Raw genomic sequence first — 24,942 nt, 5'->3', positions numbered from 1 at the left:
TAAAAGAAGAAATTGTGACAGGTTTGATAAGGTACCAACATTTTTTAGTTTGTCTTGTTCATTATGTAAGCAAGGGAGTTGTCATGCAAAATATTCAGCAGTTATTCTTTAACTCGCTTAACTTTAGTATATATATATATATATATATATATAATGAAATAGATTGTGGGACGCCTGGGTGGCTCAGTGGTTGAGCAGTCTGCCTTCGGCTTAGCATGTGATCCTGGAGTTCTGGGATCAAGTCCTGCATCAGGCTCCTGAATGGAGCCTCCTTCTCCTCCCTCTGCCTGTGTCTCTTGCCTCTCTCTGTGTCTCTCATGAATAAATAAATAAAATCTTAAAAAAAAAAATAGATTGTGATTCTCTGGGATGAAATAAGGCTACTCTTAACTAATGGATCTTTCAAACTGTAAAATTTCTTTTTACTTAGAAACACACAGGAAAGAGTGAAATGGAAGTGTTCCTTAATAGATATTACACTTAAAAGTAAAGATATGCAGGCAAATTCAAATAATCTCATGCGAAATAAAGGCATGAATCAATTTAAAACTGAGAATCAATTTTTAAAAGCTTAGGTGGGCTTGTAAGTAAAAAAAGCAAAAGTTCATCAATAGAAACCGGTCACTGTAAATGGCAACCTGGAGCTCTGAAATGTCAATTTCACACTGCACTAAGCATATCCTACCAAACATGACCAAACTGATGTCTGGAAAAATATCAACACCTGCTACTACTTTCCTTGAAGTAATAGGTCAGACATATTAGCTAGGTCAGTTACGAAACTGCATCCACTTACACCTACCCACTCAGGAATCATTTTCCATCTGTTTCAGTGTTGATCTCTTTTTCTGATGTGTTAATTGCCCTAGAAAAAGCAACTAATTCCAAATAAACTATAGTTTGGCATGGTATAAGTGAATGCTAAGAATATCCTTAAAAAGCAGGTGAGGGGAATCTAAGTGAGTTAGAACAGATTTATCTAGGATCTCAGCTTGACGGCCGAAATACGTAACCTATTGCTATGAGCTGCCACTCATATGTCCCCTTCAGTCAGGTGCCCACCACAGTGCTGACAGTATCAATCTGAATCATTTATTAGGTGATAAAAATTATTCAGGGGAGGACTATTTTCCATATGAGAAGTTCCTTTGGGAAAACACCTGAAATCTGGCCTCAGGGACTGAAGGCAAAGACATTTCCTTTATCTGACAACAAAGCAAAAGAACGTGTTCCTGTCTTACTCAGAACCTCTGGGGATTTTTCTCCCTCCAGGAAAGTGGGGCTAGGGACACTCAGTACCACCCAGTCCCTCCCTGACAGGAATAAATGAGGTCTGTCAGTAATGTGCAAATAAAGAGCAACTGCAGAAATAGAATTTTCAAATTCAAGCAGGTTTAATTGAGGGCAATAAAGCACACAGACACAGAAGGTGACTTAGATTTAAGGTATGCAAAGAGGCTAATGAACACTTGACAAAAGTAATAAGTAGAAATCTCTCGATGTGCTTTTGGTCAAGTTTCTTCCCATGGTGTTATGCCCACATTGCTACACTCCAAAAGCAAATGGCAAGATAAGCCAGTTAGCAGTAAGCTGCATTAAAATACCAGGTTTTTAATATATTCTGACCAAAATGGTGGTCAAAGAGAGGTCCATAAAAAAGCCCTTTGGTGAAAGACAACAAGCAAGTTAAACAAAAGACTGCAGAATCAAGAGGTCAAACTGTACTTTATATTCAATAAATACAGTAAATATACTATAGCCTGCTCTCAAGGAAAGGTGATCTATTCGGCTATTTAAATAGAGAAGCACTGACTGGTTTCCCATGACTCATATGGCACTTGGAGTCAGAAAACTAAGAGATTTTATCAGTACCAATGCCTCTGTTCTCTCTGGAAAGTTCACTTTTAGGAAAGAACACGTAAATGTGTATAAAGGTATACATAAAATTGTTAGTTGTTATCTGTTCTTATGAAGAGTTCTTAAACAATGGAAAATGGTTTTCTTTAAAGATTATTTATTTGAGAAAGAGAGAGAGAGAGAGAGAGAACACGAATGCAGGGGAGGGCAAAGGGAGAGGGAGAAGCAGACTCCCCACTGAGCAGGGAGTACGGTGCCAGCTCAATCCAGGACTCCAGGATCATGACCGAACTGAATGCAGACGCTTAACCGACTGAGCCACCCAGGCGCCCCTGGAAAATGTTTTTGAAATCAAAGGAAAACCATATCCTTAACATCTCCACCCTTCCCTGCCCACCACACTCACAATAACACCTACAAAACTTGATCTTTATTATAGAAAAACAAAAAAGCATAGATTATGACATTGAAGGTTCTCAGTGAGCTGATCCCACCTTACCGATTAATCCATAGTTGGCATTATTTTATAAAACTAGTTATCTGACATTCACTTGAAATTCCCTTTCCACACCTATCTCCTTAGTCTTGTTAATGCTCTTCTCTCTCACTAAAATCCTTTACATTCTTCTTTCTTCTAATCTAAAGTTTACTCTGTTTTCAAGGCCAAATTCAAGATCCGTTTGACTTGCTTGAAATCTTTTCCAACCAAAAATCAATACCCTTCCTTTCTGGTCTTTTATTACACCTACTGTTTCAGTCTTTCCAATTCAGTAATCCCTTAACAACCACAGAAATTATGTTCCTAAATGTAATATAGTTGGCAAAATCTAGCTGGTAAGATCAAAGTCGCATGGAAAATAAGGGATTAAGAAAAAAATAATGCTTTTAAATCTGTTTTCCTTAAAAAGAAACTTCTACGTGACATTACAGAACAATATAGATTTATTGGAGTTATCATCTTCTTCGATGGGCTTCCAAATAGGAAACCCTGCTGCTGAAGCAGATTCTCAAAGTATAATATTAGGAGGCTATTATCTTTTGAGGCAACCCTTACTGACTTAGAATTCACTGTAATTTTGTACCTGAATTCTCCCTTCTTTACTTTTTTTTTTTTTTTTTTTTTTCATATCTTAGCAAAATGCTAGTGCTGTTAACTGGCTAAATTATTAGGTTGCATCACACAGTTTGCTGAACCAGTCTCCATACTCTGAAGGTAGTGAACACATATGTTTCCTATCTCTTCCTAGGCCCAGCAAGATGGCCCACTGAAGAAGATGTGCAAAAACTCTCATGCTCTGTTGGCTGGTGGCACTATTCCAAGTCTGAGTTATCTCAAAACACTGGTTTTGTTGTTGTTGTTGTTTTAATTTATTCATGAGAGACATAGAGCGAGAGAGAGAGAATGGGGGGGGGGGAGAGAGAGAGAGAGAGAGAGAGGCAGAGACAGAAGCAGGCTCCATGCAGGGAGCCCGACGTGGGACTCGATCCCAGATCTCCAAGATCACAACCTGAGCTGAAGGCAGAGCTAAACCGTTGAGCCACCCAGGCTGCCCAAAAACACTGGTTTTGATGATTAGTCTGATGTCATTTCACTAACCATTCCATTAAAAAAAACATGAGTTCACATGGTAATAATGAAAAAAAAAATCTCCATTTATGTGCTGAGTTGACATAAATGTTTGCAGACATTGTTGTTACTTTCAGTTAAGATTTTAAAAATCAGATCTTAGGATTTTAATTTATCGTTTTCTTCCTCTGAGGACACTCATTGGTTAGATTCAGTAATATATTTTCAATCCCAAATGCCTCTCATTATTGCACTCAAGTGTTCATTACATATCTGTCTTCTTTGTGCTCGTCACTCAGCTAGACATAAGAGTTAGAAACACGAATATCTGCTCTGCACCCTAAGGGAGCTCAGTCTATTTGAGGAAGACAGCAACTAGCTGTTCAAGGAACTTACTGTATGGGACTTCTCCTCTGCTTCCTCTCCAGGCCTAGAGGTGGAAACAGCTCTGTAGCTTCTAACCCCCAGCTTCTGCCCTTTCTCTTTATGGTCCAGATACCCTGCCTATAACTTGGTAATTAATCTCTCTACCTATAAGTTGTCACTAAATGATCCCAATTTGAATGTGCCTATCTTCTCCTATTGGGAAAGGACAATACAATTGCTTTCTAAGAAACGTGATTAAGAGGGGTGCCTGGGTGGCACAGTTGGTTAAGCATCTAACTCCTGATTTCGGCTCAGGTCATGGTCTCAGGGTTGTGAGATCCAGCCCACAGGCTCCACTCTGGGCATGGAACCTGCTGAAAATTCTGTATCCTTCTGCCTCTCCCTCATTCACTCTTAAAAAAAAAAAAAAGAAAAAGAAAAAAAAGAAAAGGTAGGTTCAAGGGTGTAAAACACAATCTAAGAACTAATGAAAAGTAGGTGTATAAATTTGAATATTACTTTAATGAGTTAAGGTCATTTGAAAGAAATTTGTCAAAGGCATTTATTTTGTAAACAAAGAAAATAATTTAAAAACACCTTTTTGTTTAGATCATAGTCTGATTAATCCAACAATTACTGAATTTTACAGTAAACCTAGACTAGATGAAAGCAGATAGGCATGACTAGAAAACAATTTTCTAAGTAATTTTCTTTAATACTGCCTTTGGCAACCTGGCTTTCTTTTCTTTCCCTATTTTGCTAGAAAAAATTAAGTGTGAATATATCCCCAAGGGCATGGAAGTATTTAGTCAATAACATTGTTAAAATATATGTATATAATTTGGCTCTATCTCATCTTTCCTCCTCAAAAAACCCGACAAATAGTTTCTTATGTCTAGTTTGTTAAATGTGCACATTGCCACGAAAACAGTTTTGTATTCTCACTGCAGCAGACAAGTCAGAGTAAAACCATCATAGAACTTGTTTTTAAGATAAGGAATTGTCCAGGGGTGTCTGGGTGGTGCAGTCGGTTAAGCGTCTGACTCTTGGTTTGGGCTCAGGTAGTGATCTCAGAGTCCTGAGATCCAGCTCTGAGTCAGGCTCTGCACTCAGTGATGAGTTTGCTTGAGTTTCTCTCTTCTTTTGTCCCTACCCTGTCATGCACACTCTTTCTCTAATAAATAAGTAAATCTCTAAAAAAAAAAAAAAAAGAGTTGTCTTGGGAAGTGACTTCTTTAACCTAGTTTTATAAAATATTTATTATGTAATCATATGCAAAAATTCCTAGATATTTTCTTGTCTTAGGAAGCATAAAAGTTTGCACTTACATGTATACAGTCAAATTTCTAATGTAGTTAGTCATTGGCTTCAATATAAAAACTAATTTAAAATTTTCCACAAATAAGTACATAGAATTCACATCTAGAAACATTAAACTATTGACTACCAATACTACATACTGATCCCATTTAAATAATGATAGTTTTCTATTTATGACCACACTTTTATCCTATGGTTAAGGATAATTTCTTTTAATTCTTCTGATGATTCGATCTTGAATAATTATATTATTGCAAAGCCTGTGAGCTATTGTGAATGCATAGCTATTAGGGAAATTCCTTGCTTCAGGTATCTCTCCAATGTGAATTAGACCTAATTAAATAAAAATAATGAATGGGTTTGTGCACTGAGAAGAAATGGTTTCAAGTGCAGGAAAAAATAGTTCATTGTGTCGTCGAGCTGATTTTAATCATAAATGTCTGGGACTAGCACAGAGAATGCCAATTTAAGCTGAAATGAATAATACTAATTAGTTTCCATCAGCAGAAAAATAAGGATCCACATTTGTTTTCTCTTTGTCTCTTAAATGCAATTATAAACATTTATACTTTTCAAAACATAATTCTTTAAAGTTAAGCAATATTAAGAATTTTTAAACTTACAAACTAAGTTACTTAGTGTGAAATATTCAAATAAAGTCTAGAAAGGCAATCCAGAAACTAAATTTTACGTGGAAATAGCTTTTTGCAAATGTATATAGTAGTCTTAATACAGAGCTAGTTTTAAATTATTTATAAACAGAAGTCAGTGATTTCAGATTAGTTATATAGATCAAGTTTACATATGACTGCATATAACTGTGTTTTGGGTTGCTTGTTCATTTTTCATTAGAAATGATGTAAAACAATGAAACAAAATATTGCAGGTATCTTTGTTTTGTGGCAAAGATTCTTCCCTATTCTTCATTGCTTCTAGATGACACCAACAGTAAGTTTTACTCCACTTTAAACGGGCACTTATTGAAAGTTCACCCATTAATAACAATAACAATGCAAAATTCCTGCGAAGTTTCACCCAAATCTGCCTTGTTCTAAAATATCAAAGCCTATCATTATAGTACCCATTATCAGTGATTACTGGAAAAACTCTAAAAGAAAAAAACTGAAAGAAATTCTTAGGAAAAGTCTTCCTTGAAATGAGTACACATCTCCATCCCTAAGAGACTCAGTTGCTTTTGGAAACACAGCAGGACTAGTAAAGTACTCGGGGTCTGTTTACCAGAAAGGTCTTCCTAAGTTACAATGGTCCCACTCCAACTTCAGTTTATGTTGCAACTGAAGAGATTGCTGGGTACTGGTTTTCAGAAATAACTATTCAATCTCTGAGACATATTAATTTTTAAAAATATTCACTGGAATAGGTAATTTGAGGTTTCTTATTAGTGAATTATAATATTCCTAAAACAAACCATGATAACTTTCAAACTTGCCTAGGGCTATTACAAATGACTTAGTGGAGTCAGGAATGGACACAAATCTCCTCGATTATTCAATAAATTCTCAATTTGTTCATTTGTATAGAGACAAAAAAGTTTCTAAGTTTGTTCATTTGTATATAGACAAAAAAGTTTCTAAGTAATTTTTACACTCTACATATGACCGAATCAATTTAAATTCAGATAAATTTGTTTAATCACACAGATATGTCTTCATGTCAAATACTTTTATTTTATTTTTAAAAGCAACATTCTTAGAAGATTCTATGTAATCCATGCTAGCATTCTAGATAAACTGGCCATTAAAATCTTTCTTGGTAATCAGTCATCATGGAGTCTGCTTGCAAAGTACTTAAAAACATGGTCTATAAATAGGGTTCTTGAAGTCTAACCCTAGAGAATAGAACAAAGCAAAACATAATACTGGGAAGAATTACAGCAAATCTAATTCCAAGAGAAAAAAAGACTTTTTAAACTTTTTTTTTTCTTTAATCACATGCCACAGTTAAATACACTTAAAAAAAAAAAAAAAAAGTACTGTATTTTCCTAAGAAGATAATTTGGTTTCATGGTTTAAAAACATAAAAAGAAAAAAAGATTAAAAAAAAAAAAAGACCAGTGAGCTTGATGCAATGTGAATTTAAGGTACCAAAGCTATGAACACATTTTATCACTGTTACCATAGCTAAAGAATCACTACTTCTACGGTAGGTACTGGCCCTGTACTTATTTTTGTTGAGGATGTTGAAGTAATAAAACCTGAATTTAATCCTGCTACTCTTTTTCAGGCCTTGTTTATACAAAGTGGTTCCAGACGATTTAGTTAGTAGTACAATGTTATACAACTGTCATTTCCACATGTGACTGAACTGATTTAAAGTTCAAAATAAAACTTACTCAACCATTTTGACAGTCAAAACAAAATACTCAGTCCCATTTTTCAGTACTTTGAAATGCAAATGTATAATTGAAATTGGATACTGCTAAGCTTTCAGTATGAAAGAACTTTCTCTACCTCTCTCATAAAGGTAACATCCATATCGGTATAACTAATATGACAAGAAGACATCCTCAAAGAACCATTAGGTTTTCTGGTGGCACAAGCAGGTACCCTAATGCAAACTCAGCCAGGATTAATACTTGAGCTATTCCTAGACCATACTAATCACTATTTTGAAGTAATATTGGTATTAAAAAAAACTCAAATTATGCTACGTCAATTTGGCTTTCTCCATTTTTCTCAGAGCTTGAGAATAGCAGCCTGTGAAATGGACTGCCAAAGTAAAGTCAATATTTATCTGTGTATATTGGCATTTTGTTACCATTCATTATAAAGGAAATACATCAAGATATCTTTGTAGTTAGAGCCTTTCATCAAACTATCATTTGATTTAAATGATCTCCAGAAGCTTTCTAATATTTTTGAAAAAGATGAGCTAAGAAGTATTTCACTATTCTTTATTTCTTGATTTTTTTCTAATATTTTTACTTAAATTATATTTTTAACTTTTTATTTTAAAATAATTATAGACTGGGCAGCCCAGGTGGCTCAGCGGTTTAGCGCCGCCTTCAGCCCAGGGCATGATCCTGGAGACTCCGGGATCGAGTCCCATGTCAGGCTCCCTGCATGGGGCCTGCTTCTCCCTCTGCCTGTGTCTTTGCCTCTCTCTCTCTTTCTCCCTCGTGAATAAATATAATCTTTAAAAAAATAATTATAGACTCACAGGAAGTTGCAAAAATAGTGCATAGAGTCCTGTGAACATTTCACCCAGCTTCCCCAATGGTGACGTTTTATATAATTGTAGTAGAATATCAAAACTAGGAAATTATTGTTATTAAATACTATTAACTACAGACTTTGCTCAGTTTTTATATGCATTCATTTGTGAGTGTATGTACAGTTTTATGAAATTTGATCTAGTATATATATTGAAATAACCACCTTATCATAAGGGAACTCCCTTTACAGGTAGCATTGTGCCATGCCAATCCCTGTTCCCTACCAACCATTGATCTGCTCTTCATCTCCCTAGTTTTATTATTTTGAGAACATTAAATAAATGCCTTTGAGATGGGCTTTTTCATTAATCATAATGTCCTTGAGATTCATTCAGGTTGTTACAGGTATCGATAGTCTATCCCTTTCTATTGCTGAGTGATAGTCTATGGTATGGACTAATTGGGATTCGTTTAATCACCCATCCACTGAAGAAACACTTGGGTTGCTTCCAGTTTGGGGCTATTAAGAATAAAGTTGCTATGAATATTCATATGCAGGTTTTTATATGAATATAAGTTTTCATTTCTTTGGGATAAATGCCCAACAGTGTAATTGCTGAGTTTTGTGGTAACTGTATGAGTAGTTTTGTAAGAAAGTGCCAAACTATTTTCCAGAGGGGTTTATCATTTTACAGTCCTACCAACAATGCTTGAATGATTGTTTCTCTATTCCCTCCTCAACATTTGGAGCTGTTGTTATTATTTTCTTATGTTAGCCATTCTGATAGATGTAAAATGATATCTCATGTGCATATGTGCCAACTGTATATTCTTTTTGGTAAAATGCCTCTTCATCCTCTTCAGCCCATTTTCTAATTCTCTAAAAAAAGAATTTTTTGTTTTTTACTGTCAAGTTTTGAGAGTTCTTTGCATATTCCAGATCCAAGTTCTGTGTCAGATTTGTTTATATTTGTAGTTTGCAAATATTTTCTTCTAGTCTTCAGCTTGTTTTATTATGCTTTTAACAGAGTTTTTGGCAGAGCAAACATTTTTAATTTTAATGAAGTCCCATTTATCAAAAATTTTTTTTTATAAATTGTGCTTTTGGTGTCATGTGTAAGAGCAATTTTTCTATCCCCAGTCCCAAAGCTCTAAAAAAAAAAAAAAAAAGAAAAGAAAAAAAATTTTACATTTTCTTCTAAAGTTTTATAGTTCAAAATCTTAAATTTGAATCCTTGGTTCATTTTGAGTTGACTTTCATACTTAGATATTCTTTTTCTTTGCCTGAGGATGTCCAATTGATCCAAAAACATTTATTGAAAAGACTATCCTTCCTCCACTGAGTTGCTTTTATATCTTTTTGTAGGCTCTCCATTTTTTCCAATAATCTATATGCGTATATCTCTAATTACTGTAGCCACACAGTAAATCTTAACATTGAGGAGAGTGATTTTCTCTACTATTCTTTTTCACATTCTCTTTTCCATATAAAATTTAGAATAAGCTTGTCTATATCTACAAAAAGATCTTGTTGGGATTTCAATTAAAATTATGTTAAACCTGTAGATAATTTGAGGAGAATTGGATCAAATTATTTTAAGTACTACTTCATGTGAAATTTTAAAAGGTTTATTTTTTTAAAGGTTCAAATAAAAAAGGCTTAAATAAAACTCAATGTATTATTACTATATAATTATAATAAAATTCTGTATTGTATATGGTTCTTTTTTTTTTAACTTTGAACACTTCCATGAAGAAACCGTAAACCTTTTGAAATTTCACAAGAAGTAACATTGAAAAATAAAGATACCTTTCTACTAATTCTCCACTTCTTTTTTTTTTTTTTTTTTAAGTAGGCTCTATGCCCAACTTGGAGCCCAATGTGGGGCTTAAACTCATGACCCTGAGATTAAGACCTGAACTGAGATCAAGAGTTCAACACTTTAAATAACTGGGTCACCAAGGCACCCCTATTTCTCTAATCCTTTTTTTGTTTTTTAAGATTTTATTTATTTATTTGAGAGACAGAGAGAACAAGCATTGGGGAGGAGCACAGGGAGAGAGAGAGAAGCAGACTCCCCGCTGAGCAGGGAATCTGATGTGGGGCTCAGTCTCAGGACCTGGAGATCTTGACCAGAGCAAAAGGCAGATGCTTAATTGCTTAACCAACTGAGCCACCCATGCGCCTCTCCCTACTTTATATTTAGTTTCCTTTTCAATAAAAATTATAACATAGCACATTACCTTTTTTCCAATTAAAAAATTCATGTTTGCTCATTAAAACCTATACAAAGATATTTTTTACCACCAGTACTACCTCTATATAATCAGTATTCTATAAAAGACCATTTTTATATAAGAAATGTCTAATGCTATAATAATTGGAAGAATTTGCATGGTAAAATTTTACCCACCTCTCCCACTTTAATTACTTCTGCTTTTATTGTAGCTGACTTCTCTAATTTTCTATTAGAAAAGGAGATGGGGGTGCCTGGATGGCTCAGTTGGTAAGCCTCCAACTCTTGGTTTCCGCTAAGATCATGATCTTGGGGTTTTGAGATCAAGCCTTGAGTGGGGCTCTGTGCTCAGTGGGGAGTCTGCTCAAGATTATCTCCCTCTGTACTTCCCATGCTCACTCTTTCTGTGAAAGAAAGAAAGAAAGAAAGAAAGAAAGAAAGAAAGAAAGAAAGAAAGAAAGAAAGAAAGAGAAAAAGGAAAGGAAAAAGAAAAGAAAGAAAAGAAAAGAAAAGAAAAGAAAAAAGAAAAGAAAAGAAGAAAAGAAAAGAAAAGAAAGAAGGAATTTAACACATGGTCTGCTCTATATCATTCATATCGATACTAGGTAACTTATAATACATAGGTAGTTTATCTCTCTATCTCTACACCTGTACATTAGTGTTTGGCATTCATTCAAAAAAGTACTACTAAAGCAAGTAACAAACTTGTTCTTTGCAACCTTGTTATAAACTATTTCATATAAATTCTGTCTATATTTATATGTACTATCTTCTAGAGGCTTTTAGTTTCAGATTAAATTGCAGTTTAAATAAAAGTCGTATTACTTTTGGTAAAGCACCAAAATGCTTGTTGAGAACTTTACCCTTGAAAGAGGAGAAAACAGTTATAAATTTGTACGGTTCTGAGTCAAATATGGTCAGGTTTCGGATTTCACAGTTAAGTATAACTTAGGAAAATGAAAAACATTTATGTTAGGAATTTTTTTTTCCCAGAAAAGAGGAAAAAAAAAATCAAACCTTTGATCTCATTCTCTTCGTGTGCTTTTAGTATTTTAAATGCCAAAAAGTTCAAAATGTAATAGCCTTAAAATCTAAAACTGTTCAATATAAAAGAAAAATGTTAGGAGATATATATCCTTACATTTTCTCCCTAGAGAATACTTTTTTTTTTAAGTAAGAAAAGAAATATGCAAATTATGTCTTATCTAGTGTGGTGAAGTAGAAAATACAAAAATCTAAGATTAATATTTCAGAAAAAAATCTCTTAAAAGAGACAGTTATTTCTGTGTACATTATAAGATACTGCTACTTTCATTTACATTTGCTAGTATAATTTAGTATACCTGACTTAAAGTAGAAGTTTCATAGTCACCAAATGGTTCAGAGGTGGGTACAAGCTCTTGTACTTGATACAATACATGCAAAAAGCAGAAACATAATGTTTCAGTTTGTAAAGAAAATTTTTAGAAAGCTTTAATCTTGTTGTTCATCTTATTTTGGTGGCAAAAGTTGCATCTAAGTAGCCAATGCATGTACTATATCAGTTACCTATGGTAATTACTCCACAGTGTGATCCCCAAAGCAGCAGAAGCATTAGTTGAATACTTCTTAGAAATGCAAATTCTAGGGTCCCATCTGAGACCTGTAAGAGAAACTCTGGGTTAGGGCCCAGGAACCTGTTTTAATAAGCTTTCCAAATGATGTTGATGGATGTCCTTGTTTGAAAAGCAATGGCTTAAAACAATGAAATTTCTAGAGGCCCCAAAACAAGCTTTTATGTTCTAGATTCCCCCAAGGAGGGCACTACTCCTGCCTTGTGGGTGAGACAGTTCTTTGTTATGGTAAATGTTGCGCTTCCCTGGCCATCTGGCAAAAACAGCAATAAGTAATGCTATTTGCCTTGTCCCCTGGGGTTGTTAAGAACCTTGTTAAGGGGACGCCTGGGTGGCTCAATGGTAGCGTCTGCCTTCGGCCCAGGGCCTGATCCTGGAGTCCCAGGATTGAGTCCCATATCGGGCTCCCTGCATGAAGCCTGCTTCGCTCTCTGCCTATGTCTCTGCCTCTCTCTCTCTGTTTCTCATGAATAAATAAATAAAAATCTTAAAAAAAAACAAAAACAAAAACAAAACAAAACCTTGTTAAGAATCACAGATAGGGGCAAAGGCTATTTAGTCCTTCCTTTCTCCACCTGGGATCCAATCCTCTCCAAAGACCTTGTTTGACCACATTCTTCCCTTCCTTACCTAAATCACTTCCACTAGAAGAAGAAAGGAAAGGTGATCCTGCTGGCTTGTAGAAGCATACAGCAAAAGGGTGGGGGTAGGGACACCTGGGTGGTTTAGCAGTTGAGCCTCTGCCATGGACAAAGGGGGTTGATCCTCCTGGGATCAAGTTCCATATCAGGCTCCCAAAGCAGGGAACCTGCTTCTCCCTCTGCCTGTGTCTCTCTCTGCCTCTGTGTCTGTGTCTAAAATAAAACTTTAAAAAAAAAAAAAAAAAAAAAGGTGGGAGTGATAGCACAGACTGCATTGAAGCCAATTTTACTAGTTATACCATACATCACTATCCCATTTTATATTTTTTCCCCAATGTCAAGGATCAATTCATTCTTTCCAATTCTAAATATTTTATAGAAATTAAGTGGGAGGGATCCCTGGGTGGCGCAGCGGTTTAGCGCCTGCCTTTGGCCCAGGGCGCGATCCTGGAGACCGGGGATCGAATCCCACATCGGGCTCCCGGTGCATGGAGCCTGCTTCTCCCTCTGCCTGTCTCTGCCTCTCTCTCTGTGTGTGTGACTATCATAAATAAATAAAAATTAAAAAAAAAAAGAAATTAAGTGGGAAAAAACTGGATATTTACCTAAAATTGGGTATTTCATCATAAAACTTAAAATCATTTATATTTATATATATTTATATAATATATAATTACATATTGTATATAACTACAAAATTATATATTATCAGAATATCATGTCTATCTTATGTATTATTAAATTATTATATTACATATTATTATACATATATTACATATATAAGTATATAAATATATAATAGATATTAAATATGTAAATATGATATTACTACATAATACTATATATTATATACTACATATGCTATTATGTAATACATTATAGTATGTATATTATATATAGTACATAAAAATTATATATAAATATAATTATATAATAATATATAAAATATGCAAATAAATATATAAATATATTTAAAATATGCTTGTAATATATATGAATGTTGATAGAACTATTTTGGTACTAAGATAGATCCACTAGGATTGAAAAATTATATATTCTCTTAGAACTATAAACTCAGCAATGATTTATATAAAAGGAGCTAGAATATATCAGTTTGTCATTCTTGTTCTAAGAATTCATATGTATCTACCTCAAGCAAATAAAATCTACAGGGCTTAAAGCCCTCTAGAAAGATGGAACTTAGGATATCCTTCTACGGAAAAGCTCCCATTAGTTTTCTTCTTTTACCTCAAACTGGTAAGTACATATTCTACACTGGGTGGGGTGGGGGAGATGGGAAGGTGAATGAGTGGTAATGTTTAAGGTTTTTAGTAATGCACTACCTTCACATCAGTCTCCTCAGGAGATGATGCTCTCATGTAGCTCAACAGCAAAACCAAGATCTTGGGTAAACCTAATTGGTCCATATTTCTAAGACAGTGTGATTTTGAAACAGATTGTAATTGAAACAATCATCTTCTTGTTATCTTTATCTTCTATAAGGTCATACTTCTGAGACTCCTCCCCTCATATGACTGATATGGTTATTCTAGGCTAGGAGCAACTCCTAATATAGGAACTACTCACCTAAAAACTATTGGAGAATAGAGATAGCTATAGGAAAATATTGCATAGAGTGGCTTAGGGTAGCTCTATTCTTAGTCTTCTATCATTCTCTTTCATACTCAGAGGACAAAAATTTAGAAGGGAAGAACAAAAGTGTCTCTAGACTTAACAAAAGGACTCCTCAGTTTCACAAGTATTTATCCTAGTTCATTAGAAGAGAAATTACACAGTTATTTGAGATCAGAAGTAATAATAATATATAATAATATATAATATAGTATAATATATTTTATGTATATATAATGCAGTAGGAGACGGTTGAAGATTTTCTATCAGGGCATATGATTAATATTAACTTACATGTTTCATTTCTTACTTTTGTATAATTCATCTTATATAGAACCATTTAATCACAACTATCTGTACAAGAACTTTGACCATATACATTTAAAAATGAAAATAACTCAATCTGGAATTCAAGTTAGTAGGTATATTCTTCACAAAATAATTCCTGAGTCAATAATAATAATAATAGATACATAGATTATAGATGGGAAAAATGTTCTTACAGTAGCATGGCAACTAATACATATAGAAGAATGATGGAGCTGAAAAATCACCATCTTGTAACTATCACAGGCAAGAAGCATCAAATGAATATAAAGTAGTGAGTGAAATTTCGAAAATAAGGCATTATGTAGTCTTAAGTATCTCCTCATAAAATACTTATTAATTCAAAAGAGCAAGATAGTCACATTACAGTAGAGATACCTGGCAGATACCACCTTAACCAAATGATTAAAGTTAACGTCACCAGGCCCAAACTGATGTAACATGCCTTCTGTTATGATGCACTGAGAAGGCCACAACTTCCTCTTGGTGATGTCCCTGCCAAAATGCATTAACTTGAATCTAAGCATGAGGAAACTAGACAAATCGAAATTGAGGAATGTTCTACAAAAAAACTGGCCTGAACTCTTCAAAACAGTCCATGTAAAAGATAAAGGCTAAGAAACTTTCACATGAAAGAAGACTAAAGTGACATGACAATTAAATGTACTACAATCAGCTGGACTGTGAACTAGATAATAGTACATACCAAATTACATAGCCTATTTCAATAATGGTACTATGGCTAAGAGAAAAGCACCAAAAAAAGTCTTTGTTCGTAAAGCAGTTTAGCTGTTGGAGGTAAAGTAGCATAAAGTCAACTTATTCTCAAACAGTCCATAAAATACAATAGTAGTACTAGCAGTGGTAATAGTAATAATAATGACAGTAGTAATAATGATGATGTAAATGAAATCTTTTTTTTTTTAAGATTTTATTTATTTATTCATGAGAGACACAGAGACAGAGGCAGAGACATAGGCAAAGGGAGAAGCAGGCTCCAGGCAGGGAGCCCGTTGTGGGATTCGATCCCAGGATTGCGGGATCACACCCTGAGCCAAAGGCAGACACTCAACAGTGAGCCACCCAGGTGTCCCTGTAAATTAAATCTATATGAGACAAAAGAATTCAAAGTTGCCTGGTTTAAGCAGAAATTTGGGAAGTTAACAAAAAGGATCTATAGTCTCAATTCAAATGAATTGAATAAAAAATTATTGAGTACCTATTTTATAAGGAGCTCACAGTCTATTAGAGAAGGAAAACATGCATATAAATAATTACAGCGTAAGAGAAGCATATCATAAATACAGAAAATGAAGTATAAGAAAAGTACTGAAGAATGCTGACAGGGAGTGGCTAATTCTAATATATTCTACTTTATATAATAATTAATTGAATGCACCAACAATTTCATTAATGTATATACTATTTTATCCCCATTCTACAGGTGAGGCAATTGAGGCATAGAGAAGTCGAGAATCTTGCCATAGATTTTCTAGCAGTTAGTACAATAATTCAGGTATGAAACTTAGGCAGGCTGACTCCATAGCACATGCAGAAGGCTTAATGAATAAGCAGCATTTAAACTGATCCTTACAAGATGAGTATAACTTCAACAGAATGGGAAGTGGGTAGAAGAATATATAAGGCAGGAGGAAAAATAAAAGTTAAGGCAGGAGATAATAGATATAGGTCATATAAGGGAAACTGAAAAGTTCAGGGAATGGTATGTAAGATGTGAAGAGCAAAATGGGTAATAACAGAGGTTGGGAGATTACACAAGCTTAAGAAATAAGCCTGCATCATGAGGATCAATATAGCCTTTGTTAGTAAAGAGAATGATTCTTATTACACATACCATAATCTTGATGTAACTCAACAGATTCCACATAAGAAGTCGGCCTTTGTGAAATCCAAATGAACTTAGTACCAATAAAATCTTATTACAATTTAATCTCTTCTAAAAATATCAGAACACGAATTATGAGAACACTTTCATAGTGACCTCCACACCTGTATGTATAATTTCATTTCACAATGATCCTATTACTGTACAATATTGAAATTGCCAGAACTGAAAACAGACCATCTAAAATGCAACAATTCCACCTTAGTTTAACACAGACTATATAAACCTTCCAAGAACAGAGAATGAAACGTAAATAAATCATGTAGCTCTGCTGTTATAGCTCCTTGTTTGTCATAATATTTATGAAAACTAGGTGATCCAATTAAAGGGATATAATGAGTAATATATTCCATAAAGACTGTTAGATATGCAGTTCTAACCAGTAAGACGACCAGACATGAATGCTTAATGTTAGAGCTCTGAGTTGGTAGCGGATGTAATTGATTGCTCAATTAATAAATGAAAATATTATTTTGGCTTCATAGGAAATTAATTATGAGTAAAGCAAAACATGTGGCACTTACAAATCTCTGTATTCGGGCAGCCCGGGTGGCTCAGCAGTTTAGCGCCTGCCTTTGGCCCAGGGTGTGATCCTGGAGTCCTGGGATCGAGTCCCATGTCGGGCTCCCTGCATGGAGCCTGCTTCTCCCTCTGCCTGTGTCTCTGCCTCTCTCTCTCTGCCTGTGTTTCTGCCTCTCTCTCTCCCAGTGTCTCTCATGAATAAATAAATAAAATGTTTAAAAACCAAAAAACAAAAACAAATCTCTGTATTCATTTCTTGGTACATATAAATATTAATGAAAATCTGATTTTCATTTACTACAGTTTTAACCTGTCCAAAATCTACTATAACCAGAGTACACAGAACAATCCAATTGCAAGGACAATAAAAACAAACATACAGAATTATCAAAATGTCAGAAAATATTTAAAATTAAAACATTAAGAAATTCAATAGTGACTATGTTTCATATATTTAACAAAGACTGAAAAATGTATTTAGGTTTTTTTTTTTTAATTTAGTTTTTATAAAACATCTTTGAGGCAGAGTTCTTAACTGCTCAACAAAATCTTATTCTATTCTGGAAAAATTCTAAATTAGTTCCTTGATTGAACAGAATTGATTAGTGAGATATAGACAATACTTAGGAAGCATCACAGAGAAGAATATGAAAAAAGTAGGTAAACAATTTCAAAGAGCATTTGGAAATCAAAAGTTATAGTTGGCTTGGTATAAAACTAAAGAATAAGTGAACAATTAAAGAAGTAGAACATTGAGTAATGAAAATGTTCTCTACCTAAGAACACCTAAAATGATATATAAAACTCAACAATCATCCTTTGACTATCTAAATGGATTTCTGAGAGTAAGGGAAACCCACAGGGCCTTAACAAAGGGGAAAGAACTAAAAAGTAGGGTAATAATCTTGAACTGACACCACAGCTGTCAGAAGGGTATTTGCTAATAGGGATCTAAACTTTAATAGCAAGATAAAGAAAGGAGGCTAGTCCTGGATCCCTAGCAGTACGTAAAGCTGGAACTAGTTTCACTACATGAAAGTAGAAACCTTGAAAAGCTATATTCCCCATGAAAAGATACATTAAAAAAAGTCCTACTCAATAGCAAAGAAAGATGATAAAAGATAACTTCTATTTAAACCTCAGCTCCAAATGAAAAGGTTAAAGTAATCTTAAGCTTAAAACATAATTTTAACTGGTCTTAAGTTCTAGTACCTTGAGATGCTGGCATAAGCAAATATAAATCCTTTTTATGGAAATGTACTCTTAACCCAGGCCCCACAAAAGTCCCACAGTTTTAAGTAGCCCCAAAATGAATACAAAATATATAATTACAAAACTGATAGGGATATAAAATACCAGGAATGAAATCAACAGAAAAAGAAACTGCAAAATTAGATCTCTATGGACATAGCTTCAGAAATAACAGATACAGAATATAAAATAACAATGCCTAAAACAATTATGAAAAAAGAAAATTGAAACATGAGCAAGGAAAGGGTTATTATAAAAATAATCCAAATATAATTTCTAGCAGTGAAAAATATAATTATTTAACTAAAAACTATGAAATATTCTTTTCAAACAATATTTTTAAAAATTAGGGGAAAATGCTTATGTACTGGTTGTTAAAAGATCAAGGAATTTTTAATTTTTATTAGGTGTGATAATGGCATGGCAATTAAGATGGCTATATTTCTTAGATGTATGTACTTATAGTATGACACGTTATCTAGAATTTCCTTCAAAATACTTTAGGAAAGAAAGAAAATGGAATAGATAAAACAAATGTAGGAAAATGTGAGAAATGTTGAATCTGAACAATGTGTGTATGTGAAATTTTTATAATAAAAATAAAAGGAAAACTTGACTCACACAGGGAATTTAAGAAACAAAACATGCAAAGGGGAAAAAAAATAAAAGTGAGAGAAAGAGAAACAAATCAAGAAACAGACTCTTGGGAAGCCCTGGTGGCGCAGCGGTTTAGCGCCGCCTGTAGCCCAGGGCGTGATCTTGGAGACCCTAGATCGAGTCCCGCATCGGGCTTCCTGCATGGAGCCCGCTTCTCCCTCTTCCTGTGTCTCTGCCTCTCTCTCTCTCTCTCTCTCTGAATGAATAAATAAATAAGTCTTAAAAAAAAAAAAGAAAAAAAAAAAAGAAACAGACTCTTAATTATAGAGAACTGATGGTTATAGAGGGGAAATAGGTTGGGGATGGGTTACACAGGTGATTGGGATTAAGGAGTACACTTGTAGTGATGAGCACAGGGTGATGAATGGAAGTGTTAAATTACTATATTGTACACCTGACACTCATATAATACTGTATGTTAACAAGCTGGAATTAAAATAAAAACTTTAAAAAAGGAAATAATGGGGGGAGGGGAGAAAACTCAATGGATAGTACAATCAGAATATTAGATAAAGCCAAAGAAAGAATTAGAGAATTGGAGGATGGATTTAAAGAAGGCATCTAGATTATGATTAAAATTTAGAGGAGAAAAAAACCCAAAACCTCACCTTCCTTTGGGCTCACTGCTGTAGGAAGATTATTCCAATCAAGGGTCCAAGTAGGGCAAGGGTGGGGAGAAAACATCACTTCAATGCCTTTTTCCTGGAAATAGGAAATAGACTCTTTACAAATTAATGAATTAATAAAACCCTGTTGTGTTTTCTTTTTAATAAATAAATTTTATTCATTTATACATGAGAGACACAGAGACATAGGCAGAGGGAGAAGCAGGCTCCATGCAAGGAGCCTGATGTGGGACACCATCCCCAGACTCCAGGATCACGCTCTGGGCTGAAGGCAGGCACCAAACCGCTGAGCCACCCAGGGATCCCCCCTGTTGTGTTTTAGAAGGTCAAATTTCTCTTTTCTTTAGTGGCAAGAAGGAACATATATATTAACAATCATTACATGATCCTCAAAACATTTAGTTACATAAGAAATATATGCTTTTTTTTTAAAGATTTTATTTATTTATTCATGAGAGACACAGAGAAAGAGAGGCAGAAACATAGGCAGAGGGAGAAGCAGGCTCCATGCAGGGAGCCCTATGTGGGACCCAATCCTGTAATTCTGGGATCATGCCCTGAGCCTGAGCCACCCAGGCATCCTGAAATGTATGTCTTTTTGATAGCACACGTTCCTATTTTGTTTTAATACTGAGATAATAAAAAAAATGATATTTTAAAATGATCACCTAAAACTATATAGAAATAAATATACTCATACTTAGATATAAATTGGGTGTCAAAAAGAAAAGTCACCTGAAGTTAAAAATTTTATCAAAAACATTCAAGGATAATAAAAAACTGATTCTGCATCTCCATCAAGATCTGTCATTACATATATGAAAATAGCACAGCCTAGGAGTTATATTTATAGGACAAAAAGCCCAACTTCAGCATAACACCCTAAAACATCATCCATACCAATCTTTTATAAGTGCTTATAATGCCTCTAAAAAAAGGATTCCTCTGTCAAAACCAAATGGTTCCCAACATTTTCAAAACTGAGGACCACTTTTCAATATATAAAAAAAAATTCTCAGGCTCTTTCCCCATGTCAAAAGTTGTACCTTTTTTATTTGATCTGCAGATGGTTGTGTGACATACATATGGATTCCTAGACCCCTTGCAATCACATTCTGGGTATATAGCCCACAGGATAGGTATCCATGGTTCATGTTTTTTTTTTTTTTTTTTTTTATGTTTTTTTATCTTTAGAAATATTGTATTCAAAAGCAAAATCTCTGAGAATCTATCACTAATTTCAGTTAGTTCATGAAATTACTTCAAATTATGAAAATTACTGAAAATTATGAAATTAGAGTGGCCTTTCTGACCACTATTCAAAAAGGACTTCAACTCACATAACCTCCACCCCTTTCACCCACATTACTTTTTGTAGCATTTATCATTACCTAATATGTTAACACATCTGTGTTTTTTCTTTATTAACTTCCACCACCAGAATAGAAGGCCTATCCATGGAAGTCGTCCAATCTGTTCTTCATATATCCCACATTCAAAACAATGACTAAACATACACATTTTTTGGACTGACTGAATAAATAAATTTAAAACCTTTGGAGAATAAGGGCAATTTTAGAGGCAAGAGTATGCCAAAGAAAACCAAAGGGGGAAAAAAGTGAGATGTGAGTGTTCCTAAGAAATATTTTACTATTTTATACTTCCACGTGGCACCAATTTCATTTATTCTTATGTAATTGGCACAAAAATACTGTGATTACACAAAAACTAATAATTGCTGTATAAATAAAATCATACATTGACATAATTTATGATTTACTATTCTGATATAATATTTACTATTTTTCAAAATATAATTCAATAATTCACTAGTAAGTAGCAAAAACAATGTCTTGCTAAAAGGCACTTTGGTTGTATCTAATATATACTTTCAAGTTGGAATTAAATGAAAATAGAAATTTTAACTTATTTTCAGATTTGAACCTTCTTTATTTTTTTTTAACTGTTGATGTACTGTCCCAGTCATCTTTTATATAACCATAAGATGTGAAATCAGAAAAGGATCCTACAGAATATCTATTACACTCTCCTAATTTGTAAATGGAAAAATTAAGACCCTTTGGTTAAACAACACACCAAGTTAGCTTAGCTACTAAGCTGGGACAAGAATCCAAATCACCTGATCCCTAGTACTCTCTCCATGGGCTGCCCCCAAGCCAATAACTTAAAGTGTTTGAAATACCATGTCAGGCCTATTCCTGAGAAACATGGAACTATCTGATGGATGATCTGGGTTCAAGGACTCCCGAACTGGCTTGCCAAAACTTTCTTAGATCTGCACTAAAGTCTAAAACTTTTCTAATCCAATGTTTCTTCCTTTCCTGTCTCATGCACAGGGGTCAAAACTGCATCACAGAGTGAAGGCTCTCCCAAGCCTCCTCTGTCTCACTCCCCACTACTGAGAGAAAACCTCACAGATTTCTCTCAGTAGACGTCTACTTTGGCGTATCTAATCCCATCTTGGAGTCTGCTTAGGAGATCTAAACTAACACACCCCCCTGTAAATTAAAAATTCAGGATTCCTTTTTATCTTCTTTGTTATTACAAGATGGCTTCTTTTTACAATTATTTGTTAACTTTTCCTGAATTTAAATTTGTTATTTCCCATTGTTTATAAATATATATTTTTAAAGATTTTATTTATTTATTCATGAGAGACACACAGAGACAGAGAGAGAGGCAGAGACACAGGCAGAGGGAGAAGCAGGCTCCGTGCAGGAAGCCTGACGTGGGACTCCATCCCGGGTCTCCAGGATCATATGCTGGGCTGAAGGCAGCGCTACACCGCTGAGCCACCCAGGCTGCCCTATAAATATATTTTTTAAGATATACAAAATATAAATGTTTTTCCTAATGTCATTTTATTATTAGAACAGCATAGGTAGAAAAATCTGAATCACCAATTTTCTTCCAAGACTGTGTAAGTGTGAATTAAAACTAGCTTTTTAGTTTGTTGAAATTTAAAAAATTAGTATTTAAAAACAAAGCAACTTACTCTACTGATGATTATTTTTAAAAACTCAGGAGGTGAAAATGAGATCTCTATACAGTATGGTCATCTGATCAGACACATCAAGCTTTTGGACATGCTTTGATACTTTCTTCCAAAATTCACTAAATAATCCTATTTCATTGTTTCATCATTGGGCTAACAAAGCTTAACTGATGAGATAAGGGGCTAAAATCTTGTGCTTTTCTAATTCAGCAAACCTTTTGTTAACCATAGAACACAAATTCTTCCTAATCCAAGTGGGAAAATATAATGTATTTTTCCAGTATGACTGAGATGAATAGCTCAAATGACTTCCTGATTTTCCCTCTATTCAAATAAAACTTCAAATAGTTGAAGTTAAAAGCAAAACATTTTTGTAAACTGTTTAGAATGATAGAGAAAACAAAACCTATTTGGAAAATTTCTATAATTAGTATTATTAGAAACAAACTTTGTAGGGGCATCTGGGTGGCTCAGTGGTTGAGCATCTGCCTTTGATTCAGGTTGTGATCCCAGGGTTCTGGGATCGAGTCCTGCATCAGGCTTTCAGCAGGAAACCTGCTTCTCCCTCTACCTATGTCTCTGCCTCTCTCTCTCTGTGACTCTCATGAGTAAATAAATGAAACTAAAAAAAAAAAGAAAAGAAACTTTGCAGGAAAGAGGAAACATCATATGTGTTATATAAAAAGGCATTAAAGCAAAATTCAAAGAACTAAAAAATCTTAAATTTAGACCTAACTTTCAAAAGTAAATTGAGATATTCATTTTCATATTCTTTAACTTCAAATCATCTCAAAATTTAAAAGCTGAAACCAAAACCTTGCCAATAGGGAAACATCAGATTAAAACAATACATTTGACAGACATGATATGACCTTGGTCAAGGTCTTGAATATTAAAAAAAAAAAAAATTTTGAAAAAAATACTTTTGACTTACTTGACTCCAAAGACACACAGTATTAAAAATCTCCAGTTTACTGTACCTCATTTATATGCAAAAGACATAGAAATATTAATTGGGTAAGGGTGATGTAAAATAGTTATAAATAAAATTTAAAGCAAAAGTAATGTCAATAAATGATTACAAGCTGAGGCAGAATGCTCAGGAACATTATCACATGGAATTTTTCAAAGAAAATTTTAATAAAAACATTTTAAGTACCATTAACTTGGTCATAGTGGGTCTTGGTCCTCCTATAAATGAAGCATCATTTTGCTCCTCTACATCTGGGATCTCACTTAAGTTTGAATATTGTTCATTTGAGGTGGTCAGCAACTCTGGTAAATGGAGAAATTGGATCCCACACCGAGAAGCTGCTGCTTTTACTCGTGGCACTTCCTGAATCCTCTGGTACCAAGCAGCCAGCAGTGGAAATTCTATCAGCTTTTCAGAAAGTTTCTTGCAGATAATTACCTAGGTGGGCAAAGAACAAAACATGTTGTTATATATTTTTTGTTTATATAGCTATACTGAGGTACCTTTACGTACCATAAAATTCACACATTTTAAGTGTATAGTTCAAACAATGAATTTTAGCAAATGTATATAGTTGTGCAACTACCACCACAATCCGGTATTAGAACACTATCACACCAAAAAATTCGGTTGTGACCACCTGCAGTCAATCTCTGCTTCCCCAGTTGGTTATAAGCAACCACTGATCTGCTTTCATGTCTATAATTTGCCTTTTCTAGTATTTCATCTATGTGAAATCATAAAATGTCTTTTTTCACTTAGCATTAAGTTTTTGAGGTTCATCCATGAAGTTACATTTATCAGATTTTTAGGGGAGTTAAACTATTCTGTATGATACAATAATGATGGATGCATATCATGCATTTGTCGAAACCCATATAACACTAATACAAAGTATGGTTTGGGTTATAGTAATGTGTTAATGTAGGTTCATCAATTGTGATAAATGTACCACTTTGGTGCAGGATGTTGATAGTAAAGGAGGCTGTGGGGATGGGGGGATAGAGGATATATAGGAACTTTCTGCACTTTCTGTTCAATTTCACTCTAAACCTAGAATTACTCTAAAAAATAAAGTCTATTTTTAAAAGATATTTTAAAAATCAAAACATATTATTTAAATAAGACTAACAAAGGACTAATGTCTTAGAAATAATAAGAGGCCCAAAAGGTATTTGTGAATTACTTGGATAATAATAATATTACATACACACAAACTAAGAATGTATTCACATACTATCTTATAAGCCAAAAAA

At 34.1% G+C, this 24,942-nt stretch overlaps 1 protein-coding gene across 6 annotated transcripts in view; it reads right to left on the bottom strand.

Moving 5' to 3' along the window:
• The window catches only part of GSTCD (glutathione S-transferase C-terminal domain containing), a 124,928-nt gene that overhangs the window by 82,499 nt on the left and 17,487 nt on the right, over positions 1-24,942 (bottom strand). For all 6 annotated transcript variants that reach the window (XR_012023277.1, XM_072810292.1, XM_072810293.1 and 3 more), the window contains 2 exons: positions 23,873-24,124; positions 19,680-19,773 (listed from right to left, as the gene is read on the bottom strand). Coding sequence is in view for 5 of the 6 variants with exons in the window: in XM_072810292.1 (XP_072666393.1) it covers positions 19,680-19,773; positions 23,873-24,124 (346 nt within the window). In the remaining variant the exon portion in view is untranslated. The remainder of the gene's footprint in view (positions 1-19,679; positions 19,774-23,872; positions 24,125-24,942) is intronic.

The sequence above is a fragment of the Canis lupus genome, chromosome 33 (genome assembly GCF_048164855.1).
Source record: "Canis lupus baileyi chromosome 33, mCanLup2.hap1, whole genome shotgun sequence".
NCBI lineage: Eukaryota > Metazoa > Chordata > Mammalia > Carnivora > Canidae > Canis > Canis lupus.
The sequence above is the reverse complement of the archived record's forward strand: the minus strand, read 5'-3'. Positions and strand labels throughout refer to the sequence as shown.